Below are 13703 nucleotides of genomic sequence, written 5' to 3' on the forward strand. Positions count from 1 at the left end.
ACATGTCTTAAGCCTGGTTGACGACACTTTTCACACATGTCTTAAGCCTGGTTGACGACACTTTTCACACATGTCTTAAGCCTGGTTGACGACACTTTTCACACATGTCTTAAGCCTGGTTGACGACACTTTTCACACATGTCTTAAGCCTGGTTGACGACACTTTTCACACATGTCTTAAGCCTGGTTGACGACACTTTCACACATGTCTTAAGCCTGGTTTTCCCATTAGAAGGCTATTAAGATTGCAAGTCTCATGTTTTGGAGAAAACTTTAGTTTTAGAAGTGTGTTAACTGGGCTACTTGTCTAACTTTCAGGAGTTGGATATACGACAGCACACCTTAATAAAGGAGGGCTCGTGTACGTGGATCATAAACAATAGGAAATCTATTGAAGTGCATATAGTGTTACTAGAGAGGGCCATGGTTCTTTTGCAAAAACAAGAAGACCGGTTAGTGTTAAAGCTACAGAACACACAACTTGTGCCTGGACGTAACGAGATCAACAAAAAACAGAGCCCCCTGCTGTGGTTGAATAATGTTTTGGCGCGAAACGACGCCACAGACAAGAAAGCTTTCTTTGTGGTCAATACATCAAAGTCGGGGCCACAGATTTACAAGCTGTTGGCCACATCGGCTGAGGAACAGAAATCGTGAGTGTTAAGTGAAATCTTAAATGGTTTTTTTTTTTAGCTCATCTATTTTTTGAAAAAAAAAGAGCTATTGTCATCACCTTGGCGTCGGCGTCCGGTTAAGTTTTGCGTTTAGGTACACTTTTCTCATAAAGTATCAATGCTATTGCATTCGAACTTGGTACACTTACTTACTATCATGAGGGGACTGGGCAGGCAAAGTAAGATAATTCTGGCTTGCATTTTGACAGAATTATGTGCCCTTTATATACTTAGAAAATTGAAAATTTTGGTTAAGTTTTGTGTTTAGGTCCATTTTATTCCGTAAGTATCAAAGCTATTGCTTTCATACTTGCAACACTTACTAACTATCATAAGGGGACTATGCAGGAAAAGTTATGTAACTCTGACTGGCATTTTGACAGAATTATGTGCCCTTTTTATACTTAGAAAATTGGAAATTTGGTTAAGTTTTGTGTTTAGGTCCACTTTTTTCCTAAAGTATCAAAGCCATTGCTTTCATACTTGCAACACTAACTAACTATCGTAAGGGGACTGTGCAGGCAAAGTTATGTAAATCTGACTGGCATTTTGATGGAATTATGTGCTCTTTTTATACTTAGAAAATTGAAAATTTGGTTAAGTTTTGTGTTTAGGTCCACTTTTTTCCTCAAGTATCAAAGCCATTGCTTTCATACTTGCAACACTTACTCACTATCGTAAGGGGACTGTGCAGGCAAAGTCATGTAACTCTGACTTGATACAAGTTGAATTTTACCTTGACCTTTGAATGACCTTGACTCGAGGTCAAATTATTAAATATTGCTAAAATTGCCATAACTTCTTTATTTATGAATTAGATTCGATTGATACTTTGACAAAACAACTCTTACGTGACATACCACAATTTACTCCGTCCAAACCATCCCCCACTCCCCCCCCCCTTCGAATCCCTCCTCAATCCCCCCATGATTTTTTTTTAAATTAAAGATAATCTAATAAATGACCACCACACCCTCACACTATACCCCTTCCCCCTCACACCCACCCCAACAAAATAATTTGTATGCCCCCAGTAGGGTGGCATATAGCAGTTGAACTGTCCGTCCGTATGTCTGTCAGTCTGAAAAAAACTTACACATTGGCCATAACTTTTTCAGTTTTGAAGATAGCAACTTGATATTTGGCATGCATGTGTATCTCATGGAGCTGCACATTTTGAGTGGTGAAAGGTCAAGGTCATCCATCAAGGTCAAATGCCAAATTAATGGTGTCTGTCAGTCCGAAAACTTTAACATTGGCCATAACTTTTTCAATATTGAAGAAAGCAACTTGATATCTGGCATGCATGTGTATCTCATGTAGCTGAACATTATGAGTAGTGAATGGTGAAGGCCATCCTTCAAGGTCAAATGTCAAATATATGGCGTCTGTCCGTCCGAAAACTTAAACATTGGCCATAACTTTTTTACTATTCAAGATAGCAACTTGATATTTGGTATGCATGTGTATCTCATGAAGCTGCACATATTGAGTGGTGGAAGTTCAAGGTCAAGGTCATCCTTCAAGGTAAAAAATAAAATAATTTAAAGCAGCGTTCGCATGAAGCTGCACATTTTGAGTGGCGGAAGCTCAAGGTCATCCATCAAGGTCAAGGTCATCCTTCAAGGTCAAAGGTCAAAAAACAAATAATTTTTTTTAAAGCGACATTATCATGAAGCTGCACATTTTGAGTTGTGGTAGTTCAAGGTCAAGGTCATTCTTCAAGATCAACGTCGTCCTTCAAAGTTAAAGGTAAAAAAAAAATCAAAGCGGCGTTATCATGAAGCTGCACATTTTAAGAGGTGTAGGTTCAAGGTCATGGTTAACCTTCAAGGTCAAGATCATCCTATAAGGTCAAAGGTCAAACAATTTTTTTTTAAACAAAGCGTCGTTATCATGAAGATGCACGTTTTGAGTGGTGGAAGTTCAAGGCCAAGATCATCCTTCAAGGTAAAAAAAAAATAGTTTTTTTTTCAAAGAGGCGTTCTCATGAAGCTGCACATTTTGAGTGGTGGAAGTTCAAGGTCAAGGTCATCCTTCAAGGTCAAGGTCATCCTTCAAGGTCAATTGTCAATTATTTTTTTTAAATCAAAGCGGTGTTCTCATGAAGCTGCACATTTTGAGTGGTGGAAGTTCAAGGTAATGGTCATTCTTCAAGGTCAAGGTCATCCTTCAAGGTCAAAGGTAAAAAAAAATTAATTCAAAGGGGCGTTATCATGAAGCTGCACATTTTGAGTGGTGGAAGTTCAAGGTCATCCTTCAAGGTCAAGGTCATCCTTCAAGGTCAAAGGTCAAACAAATAACATTTCAAAGCGGCCTTCTCAAAAAGCTGCACATTATGAGTGGTGGAAGTTCAAGGTCAAGGTCATCCTTCAAGGTCAAAGGTTAAAAAAATTAAAATCAAAGCGGCGCAATAGGGGGCATTGTGTTTCTGAAAAACACATCTCTTGTTTTTTTTCAAACATGGTTAAAAAGCACAAATATTTATTATTATTTTATTTTTTAAATACCGTCCAACCATCCCACCCAAGAATCCCCCCCTAAAAATTAAAAAAATATTTTTTTTTGATTTTTTTTGCATTTTTGGAAGATATTGTAATAAATGACCAAACCCCCACACTATACACCCCTCTCCACTCCACCCCTCCATCCTTTGTGATTGAAATTGAGATAGGTCCCTACACCTTTAAAAAGAAAAATAGATGAGAGGTCTGCACCCACAAGGCGGGGCTCTTGTTTAATTGTTGCTTGTGTCAATATTTAATGCTTAATTGCTCATAAGTTCTTAAGAATATCTAGCAAAAGTATTAAATTGATTTGTAATACTATATTTATGTTGATTTTGTTGTACAAAATACTATTTTTATACGCCCGTCTATGACGGGACGTATTATGGTATACCCCGCGTCCGTCTGTCCGTCCGTCCGTCCGTCCGTCTGTTAATGTCGTACGCTACGTCAAATATCTTTTGACAGATTTTCTTCAAATTTTAACACAATCTTAATATTGATAAACCCTGATCCCCTTTCGTTTTTGACGGAATTCTGAATTGTCGTTCCAGAGTTATGGGACTTTGTTCGTCAAAATTTCGTGATTTCATTGAATGTCCTACTGTAGCTCAAATATCCTTCGATGGATTTTTTTCAAATTTCAACACAATCTTAATATTGATAAACCCTGATCCCCTTTCGTTTTTGACGGAATTCTGAATTGTCGTTCCAGAGTTATGGGACTTTGTTCGTCAAAATTTCGTGATTTCATTGAATGTCCTACTGTAGCTCAAATATCCTTTGATGGATTTTTTTCAAATTTCAACACAATCTTAATATTGATAAACCCTGATCCCCTTTCGTTTTTGACGGAATTCTGAATTGTCGTTCCAGAGTTATGGGACTTTGTTCGTCAAAATTTCGTGATTTCATTGAATGTCCTACTGTAGCTCAAATATCCTTCGATGGATTTTTTTCAAATTTCAACACAATCTTAATATTGATAAACCCTGATCCCCTTTCGTTTTTGACGGAATTCTGAATTGTCGTTCCAGAGTTATGGGACTTTGTTCGTCAAAATTTCGTTATTTCATTGAATGTCCTACCGTAGCTCAAATATCCTTCGATGGATTTTTTTCAAATTTCAACACAATCTTAATATTGATAAACCCTGATCCCCTTTCGTTTTTGACGGAATTCTGAATTGTTGTTCCACAGTTATGGGACTTTGTTGAATGTCAAGGAGACGGCGCTCCATGCTCATGTACTTATAAAATAAACCATGTATTCAAATACAAATAAACTGAAGTAAAAAAATGATTCAAAGGGTTATTTATTACCTTACTACTTCATTGGCGAACGACGGGCGTATCATGCGCTCATGGCGCAGCTCTTTATTGTTATGTATTATACATACAGTGTTCATTTTAGCCTGTTAGCTTGTTTCAGTGTAACACTGAAACCTTTGCACACATTATTTCAATAGGAAAAATATAGAGTTAAAGCTAATCCTGAGATTATTTGAAACACTCACGGCCAATAGATTATTGAGATTATTTGAAACATGGACAATAGATTATTGAGATTATTTGAAACACGGCCATAAGATTATTGAGATTATTTGAAACATGGACAATAGATTATTGAGATCATTTGAAACACTGCCATTAGATTATTGAGATTATTTGAAACATGGACAATAGTTTTGAGATTATTTGAAACACTCGCGGCCAATAGATTATTGAGATTATTTGAAACATGGGCAATAGATTATTGAGATTATTTGAAACACGGCCATTAGATTATTGGGATTATTTTAAACACGACCATTAGATTATTGAGATTATTTGAAACACGGCCATTAGATTATTGAGATTATTTGAAACACGGCCATTAGATTATTGAGATTTTTTGAAACATGGACAATAGATTTGAGATTATTTGAGCCGCATTATGGGACAAATGGGCTAACTGCATGAGTGTAAAATGAATTTTTGTTAAGTTGGGACTTCCCATTGTCAAACAATTCCATAAATGCAAAAGTGCAGTCCCTGGGATGTTATTTTATGCAAAGGGATTAAAAGGGCCTTTTCACGTTTTGGTAAATTGAAAAAAAATGTTTCAGATTCTCAAATTTTCGTTGTAGTTTGTTGATATTTGTGAGGAAACAGTAATACTGAACATTTACCATGCTCTAAAATATCCATTATTGTCATCTTTTGATGATTTAAAAACCTGATATTTATAGAGCGTTGCAACGCGAAACAATTGAATAATTTGGAGATTTCTGTTTTTGTCGTTATTTTTTGTGATACTACGAAGATTGCTTATGTAAAGTATTAATTACTTCACTCATTGTATGCGCACGGATGGCTGAGTGGTCTAAGCGATAGACTTTTACTCCAGGGGTCAGTGGTTCAAGCCCAGTTGAGGGTTACTATTTTTTTCTTTAATTTTAATTCATGCTTTTTTACTGGAGCATTTTAGATCAAATGTTTACATTTATCAATATAAAATATTTAATGACAAACTCAAATACATGCCAAAACCTGTGAAAAGGTCCCTTAAAACCAGTTTCCCCCAAAACATGGCTCATTTCATGTCCATTACTGAGTTGTAGCAGAATTATTGAGCAAGATCATGATAGCACTTTCTGACGCTGATTTTTAATGATTTACTTATCTATGGCTGGGTTGCCCATTCCTGTTCTCAGGTGTTACCTTGGGATTTGAGAATGTTCAAATTAATATAAAATATCCAATCATCAGACATATAATATAATGACATGGATATGCCATATTTAGCAATCAAACTATCTAAATTAGGTCAGCCCATACTTCTCAGGCCAAAAAAAAAAAGGTCCATTTCGGGTCACCCAACAGTGTCTCCCGAATCCGCGCCGACCCTCAACTTTTTATTGGGGTCACCAAAAAAAAAATTAAAACAAAAAATCGTTTATTTTCGTTCATATAAGATGTAATATCAAGCAAACGAAGCATATTAAACATGTATTTCTTATTATAAGATTAGTGGCCTTCCATTCTAGTACTGGTACAATTATTTTTTTTAATCCCTGCCTTCCGACCCTGTTTTTTTCCCAAGGAGACCAGAAACTGACCTTTTTTTTGTTTGGCCTCATCGATTCATTTTGTGATCTACACCTAAGAATAGAAAGAGTAATGCATGGAATATTGAATATGAAACTTTTTGTGCTATAGGTGGACAAAACATATCACACAGGCATCGGATGCCATGAAACGAAGTGAGATTAACAAGAGCAAGGCCCCCATCATGGAGCAGATGACTCCGATAGAAACCAGCACTGAAAGACAAATGTGAGTTGCCTCCCTTAATGGGAATTTTCAAATTAAAGGGACAGTGTCCCAGTGGGTTGCTTTGCAATTGTGAAGATTGCTAGAGTCATGAGAATTTTAAAACATGACTTTGAAAAATCAGTCAAAACTGTTGTTCTTTTTAGCAAGCTATGTCCCTTTACAAAATTTAAACTATAAAGAAAGAGTATTATAGAAAGTTAGAACTGAGCTTTTAAAAATATTTTTTTAGAGTTGAACAATTTCTTACTGCTTCTAAAGTGTGATGGTGCCAAAACCTTTGAAAATTTCTGACAACTTTTAAGTTAAAGTTTGTCATTTTAGTATTAACAAGACTTTTGACTGAAGACTGATGGAATGTCTTCTTGTTTCCTTTCAATTTCACTTTAACAAATCCAAACATTTGTTGACTTTTGAAACAGCAAGACACAGTGTTACTTAATTCAGAAAAATGGTTGGGAAATCATTTAAATGTTTTTAAACTTGCCTGTTACCACTGTGAAAGACTTCCAACTCTTTAAATGTAATGAAGTTAATTTGCATCATATAAAAACTAACTACCTCTATCCTTACTGCTGTTTTCTTTTTTAGTGAGGCAGAACAGACAGCGCTCGAGTTGCAAAACATTGACAACGGCACCATCATACTGCCTGAGGACGTCCACTACCATGGCCCTGTAATATCAACGGCTGAACAAATCATCTCACCTATTGGTAAGCTCAATATAAGTACTTCACACTAACGTTGCCCATCTGTACGCCCAAGATACATGCTTCACACTTGTTTATAATTTGTAAGATCAAGATACATACTTCACATATGTTGACTTTTGGTAAGATCAAGATACAAACTTCACACATGTTGACTTTTGGTAAGATCAAGATACATACTTCACACATGTTGACTTTTGGTAAGATCAAGATACATACTTCACACTTGTTTATAATCTGTAAGATCAAGATACATACCTCACACTTGTTTATTATTGATAAGATCAAGATACATACTTCACACTTGTTGATTATTAGTAAGATCAATTTACATACTTCACACATGTTGACTTTTGGTAAGATCAAGATACATACTTCACACTTGTTTATTATTCGTTAGATCAAGAAACCTACTTCACACTTGGTTATTGATTATTGGTAAACTAAAGATACATACTTGGTTATTGATTATTGGTAAGCTAAAGATACATACTTCACACTAATTTTGTCTGTTTGAATATAGTAACCAAGATAGGGACTTCACACTTAAGTTGTCTGTAGGAACATAGAATCAAATGGCCCTATTCCACTACGAAAACAAGCCCACGATTCGCTACGATTTCTCACATTTATTGAATCGGGAAGACTCGTGACAGTCTGCGATTCAGTTACGACAGTGGTATGATTGAGTTACGCCAAATCGTGGGGTTCGGTTGAAGTCTTGCAAATAGGGTCGCGACTTCACTACGATGTGTAAGAATCTACTGCGACTGTACTACGAACGATGCAGCTCGGTCACGACTAAGCTAAGACCTCACCAAACGCACCCATGAATTCGGCGCCAATATCTACTGATATTGATTCTAACATGACACGCGACTTGTTTTTTATAGACAAAGAAGAAAATAAAGTGTGGGTTATTCTTCAATAAATTATGGGCTTAATGTTTTGAAAATAGTTCTGAATAAATAAAGAAAATATTGCAGTAAAATGCATGTGCTTAAATCCAGCTCTTAAAGAAATGTAAAAAATGTAGCACGTATATAAATGTAATGAAGCAACAAATTGTATATTTGGTGATTAGTGGCATGACCACGCCTGCTAAGAATTTGTTTGTTAAGAAACGTAATTAATAAAACATTTATAGCATGTCAGCTTTTCAGAAGAATTAACACATGTGACGTCATTTAGTTTCTATGAGTGTTGTTCTCAATGAAAGTGAAAGTTGCAAAATATTTATAAATGAAAACGATGTCAAATGTTTGTACAATTCAATGACGTCACTAAATAGTGAACTTTGTACTAAAAAGGGCTGAGTATTGAAAAATATAGTTCACGTCCAAAAGCTTGAAGCAAATCAATCAGAATCGTGTAAGAATAGAAAAAATATTTTTCTATGATGGCTTGTTGTCGAATAACCCACAGTAAGGAGTATAGATTCGTGTTATCAAAGCACTCGTGCTCCGCATTCGTGATTTAATTCCTCCGCATCTATACTCCTTACTGTGGGTTATTTGACAAAAAAACATGATGGAAAAATATTATTTCTTTATCATTCTTTACAAAATCATAACTGTTTCGTAACTAAATTGCGAGAATCTTAGAGGGCTCGCAACTCAATCGGGGTGAACTCTTGAGAGTCTTGACAAAGTCGTAAATGATTCGTAGACAGATCACATGATCACTGACTCCCCGATTGAGTCACGAATTACCTAAGATTCCATTACGACGCCCAAGAACACACTACGACATTGTTACGAGTCAACTGCGATTAAATTCAGTCTTGCAGGTCTTGGTCAAATTTTAAAGACGTTTGAAAACTGGCCACAATTTTTTGGGAGCTTACAACTTGCCTGCAACTAGCTACGAATGAGTTAGGACCTTCGCCGATTGAGTTACGAATGTCCCCGACCTCAAATTATTGGAAATCGGGACAAATCGTGGGTAAACAGGTCGTAGTGGAATACCCCTATAAGATTAAGTTCTTCACACTTATATTGTCTGTTGAAACATATTGACTAAGAAAAGTTCTTCACACTTGTGTTGTTTGTTGAAACATTGTGACTAAGATAAGTTCTTACACTTGTGTTGCCTGATAGATCATAGTAACTTAGATAGGTACACAGGGTTTAATTGAGGTCACAATTTATGATGTACATTTTAAGGGATTTTGCATGTTTATAGTGTTTATGGTTTCAGTATTTGGTTGTTAATGTGAACTTCAATTTATTTAATGGAAAAATCACTGTTTCTATAGCTATTTTCAAATTCTAATATCTCTTACAGCATTGCACTTTGTATTTTAAATGTGAAATCACATTAAATTGGAACATAACATTTTGTATAGAAAATACAACCATTTCACTGTGTATAGTATTTAAGAATATTTTACTTAGAAACAAAACGTTCATGTATGAACTAATTAACTTTACTTGGCATTTACTCAGTATTTAAAAAAAAATACAATAAATCAAATAGGTTGCCTTAGCACTGATCAGATATGATGCAAACAGAAGTTATAACAACTTGCTGTAGGTGTTTATTAAAGCACAATGTTAGCTTACTTTTAATTACTCATTGTTGCTTTCAGTGTATTAAGCATTAACACAGTGAGCAAATTTTATATGTGAACTAATTTTTTCACCAAAAGGGTCATCAATTGAATTGATGCTCATTTCTCAATACGTGTTCATTCTGATTCAAATTCAGAGGTTGGGTTGTATGTAAGTTCTCAATAATAGAATATTCCAGCACTATCATACATTTGTGTTATTGTTAGATGTGTTTCATATAGATATCATAGTATTTGAAAATGGTTTTATTTCAAAAATTGTATGACTAGGAGATTATAGTTATTTAAAAAATATTGTATTACTTACTGATAGTTTTTAACAGGGTATTTAATAAGACTCTAAGTTGACTCACGTCCATATCTGTTTACCAAAAAAACACACACCATATTTTTACATGAAAAGAACATGTTACCAGAAAAAACACTTTAACCCATTTATGCCTAGCGTCTAGAAAAAAGGCCTTGGCAAACAGCTTAGACCCAGATGAGACGCCACATGATGCGGCGTCTAATCTGGGTCTAAGCTGTTTGCTTAAAGGAATTTCTGTAAGAAATATTATAAATACAGAAATAAATAAGCTAGACATCCCTAATTTTGGAAATAAATTGATCCAATTTAGAAGGATGGGAGAGTCCACTAGGCATAAATGCGTTAAAATCAATGTTGACAGTTGATTTGATTAGCAGACTGGAATGGCATGAGGAGTTTGTTGCCTACCTTCACCATGCCTGCACTAACGGGACACCATCATAATTACCCAACCCACACCTTGCACAATGAGGATCTCTGGTGGTGCTGTAGTAAAATATATAGTTCACTGCAAAGAGACAAAACATGTAATTGGCAATATTTTTTATTTTACATGGGGGTTTTCATTAAATAATTTGTAACAGTTACGCTAAGGAAATTTTTTTGTGTTTTAGAAATAGTTTGTTTTTGGAATTGGCATTTGTAAGAGGAAACTGTCCAAAAAGTTATTAAATTATATGCGGTTTCAAATAAGTTAAATTTAATGGGCTTTATATGAGAAATATAATCATAAATGCTTACATGGTGATTACTACAAATTTTCATTTTTAAATGCCAACTCCAGTTTTTCCTTAATTTCATGTCATTTTGATTGGGTGGCCTTTATAAAAGCTTAATGGAAGCTATATTGAGACCTGAGTCTTTGATTGTGTTTTGCACCATCAGAGTTCTCGCTCCATTCCTGCTGTACTTTACATCCTTAATCCTCCTTAAGTCTAGTTATGACAGTTGGAAATGTTCGGGTACCAGAGTCTACTTTTTGTTTAGAATTTAGAAATTGTGCTTATGTGTTGTCTGATAGGGCAAGCTGTTTTTGTAAATTGCTTTATGATAATACTTTTCATCATTTTTTAGAATAAAAATAAATATGTCTTTGAGGTTTATTGGAAAGGAAGTCATATTTGCATATAAACTATTGACATGTTCAATTAAAAGTGGGAACAAGCCCTTCTCATCAAAAAGAAGTTGTCTTTTATTCTTTCATAAAATGTATTACTTAAGAACGCTCATTCGAAGATGCTATGTAACACACTGAAGCTTTTTCCATACTAGATACTCATGACAGAATAGGTTTTTCTCAAGATTCCTTTTACCTGCTTTCCTTTCAATCCTTCTTCCTTTTGCTACTTAAAGTTATCCAGTTATAAGCATGTACATTTTCCTCCACCCTATTCTCTCATCAACTTTGAATGCCTGCAATATATACTTAAGGTGGCACATTTATTTTGAAGGCCTGTTTTCCAATCCGGTAAAACCATGTTAAATGCTATGCTGCTTTGCCCCCTGACAAGCTTTTGCTATGTCTATTTAATGATGTCTCTGAGGTCATAGTCAAGCTGTCACTAGACCTTCGGATCATTGTAAAATTGTTTGTGCCCTGACCGGCTAGAGTGTTGTTAGAGTGATGGACAGCACATAGGAAAAAAGCAGGTTCAATCCATGGCCAGGCAAGATTGGTCATGAAACTCTTTTGATGGCCATTCTGTCCCTACCAATGATTCAATCAGGACAGTTTCAATATACTTGTATAAGTATTCGCTTTAAGTACTGGTAAAACTGCTAAACCAGGAAATCTGAGTTGATGAACTGAACCCATTGTTTTGATTGAAACACTGTTGAAAACAGCGAATGCACAACACATATTCATTGTGTATCGTGATGCTTGCAGCCAATAACTGTGTAACTATGTAAGCAGATAACGTTTATCGGCAGAAATTATAACTTGATTTTACCCTTTGTTTCAACATTATTTATATTCAAGCCAGCTTTGTCATATGTTCATTTGGTGTTAAGCAACAGCTCTGCCCCATAACTGTATAATGGTTTGTGCTGTCCATGTTAAATCGTCACATTGTAATGGTCAGTTCAGGCTTCCATGTCTGTTTTTTTCCACGATTGTTTTACTGCTTACCAGTGCATGTTATACAACAAGTTCTTTGCAGTTGAAACCTTTTTTATGCCCCCAGATCGAATGATCGCGGGTATATTGTTTTTGTTTTGCCTGTCTGTCATTGTGTGTGTCTGTCACAAACTTTAACCTTGGTTAAACTTTTGCAATGACTTTTACAATATTGAAGATAGCAACTTGATATCTGGCATGCATGTGAATCTCATGAAGCTGCACATTTTGAGTGGAGAAAGGTCAAGGTCATCCTTCAAGGTCAAAAGTCAAATATTTGGCTTCAAAGCGGCGCAATAGGGGGCATTGTATTTCTGACAAACACATCTCTTGTTTCCATTTTAAGAAAAATTAAGATGAAACAGTTGTATATGCTTGAGATATTTATACAAAAAACAGAATTTCCATAATCAATAGTCAGCACCCAATTTAGAAACAAAAAAACAAAAAAAAAACAGCTTGCCCTTGAAAGAAAAGGACACTAGTTTGTTTAGCACAGGCATGTTATTTAGTTGGTTAACAGCTCTATTTTTGAAACAACCTTGGCATTTTGTGTTGCTAGGCAGCAAAGCCATACAAGGCTATTTTTAGCAACACATATTCCCAAGGCTATGTTAGCAGCCTTGACTCCACAAGGCTATGTTTGCCGCATTAACACGATGATGCTATCTTAGTGAACATGAGTGGTGCCAAGTATAGTAACAGAAACAATACCATCGTTACCCTGTTTGGTTTTTCACTTTTGTGTCCTGCATGTAGTTGTACTGTGTTGCCGTGGTTACAGACAAACTTCGCCAAAACGAAGAGAATTTGGCAGCCATCTTGGATGAGCGGCAGGCACTTATTGGTGAAATCCTGAACATCCCAATTGCCATGGAGCCAGAACAGATCCAGGTTAGTATAAACATGACCTATTATGATTTTAACCTTTTAAATTTCAAGTAAATTTGCTTTGAGCTGAAGAACATTACAAGCCTTGACATATTCTATCTATAAACATGTTTACATTGTTTCAACATATTGATTATTTTAAGATTTGAACATAAATACATGTATTAACATATTTACCATTTGGTCATTTGAACTGTAAGTGCTTCTACATCCTAGTATTTGCCTCTCTTACATTTGAGCTTGAGTACAAACACCAATATATACCTCTTTTTCCTTGTCATTTTATTAACGTACAAGCCCCAACATATATAGTAGTAAAATATTTTGAACTTCATTCCAATCCCTTCAATTGAGTTCAAATCTTGAATAATCATATCAACCCATTTAACCCATTTATGCCTAGTGGACTCTCCCATCCTTTTAAATTGGATCAATTTATTTCCAAAATTTATTTATAATATTTCTAACAGAAATTCCTTTAAGCAAACAGCGCAGACCCTGATGAGACGCCGCATGATGCGGCGTCTCATCTGGGTCTACGCTGTTTGCCAAGGCCTTTTTTCTTTACGCTAGGCATAAATGGGGATTATGAAATGTAAGTGTTTC

General features: G+C 35.4%; 1 protein-coding gene across 12 annotated transcripts in view; it reads left to right on the forward strand.

The window, feature by feature from the left end:
• Positions 1 to 13703, forward strand: part of LOC127859834 (rho guanine nucleotide exchange factor 12-like) — a 115205-nt gene that overhangs the window by 84568 nt on the left and 16934 nt on the right. For all 12 annotated transcript variants that reach the window (XM_052397350.1, XM_052397347.1, XM_052397349.1 and 9 more), the window contains 4 exons: positions 319 to 653; positions 6382 to 6498; positions 7087 to 7208; positions 12991 to 13100. In XM_052397350.1, coding sequence (XP_052253310.1) covers positions 319 to 653; positions 6382 to 6498; positions 7087 to 7208; positions 12991 to 13100 — 684 coding nt within the window. The remainder of the gene's footprint in view (positions 1 to 318; positions 654 to 6381; positions 6499 to 7086; positions 7209 to 12990; positions 13101 to 13703) is intronic.

This window comes from Dreissena polymorpha, chromosome 15 (genome assembly GCF_020536995.1).
Source record: "Dreissena polymorpha isolate Duluth1 chromosome 15, UMN_Dpol_1.0, whole genome shotgun sequence".
NCBI classification, from domain to species: domain Eukaryota; kingdom Metazoa; phylum Mollusca; class Bivalvia; order Myida; family Dreissenidae; genus Dreissena; species Dreissena polymorpha.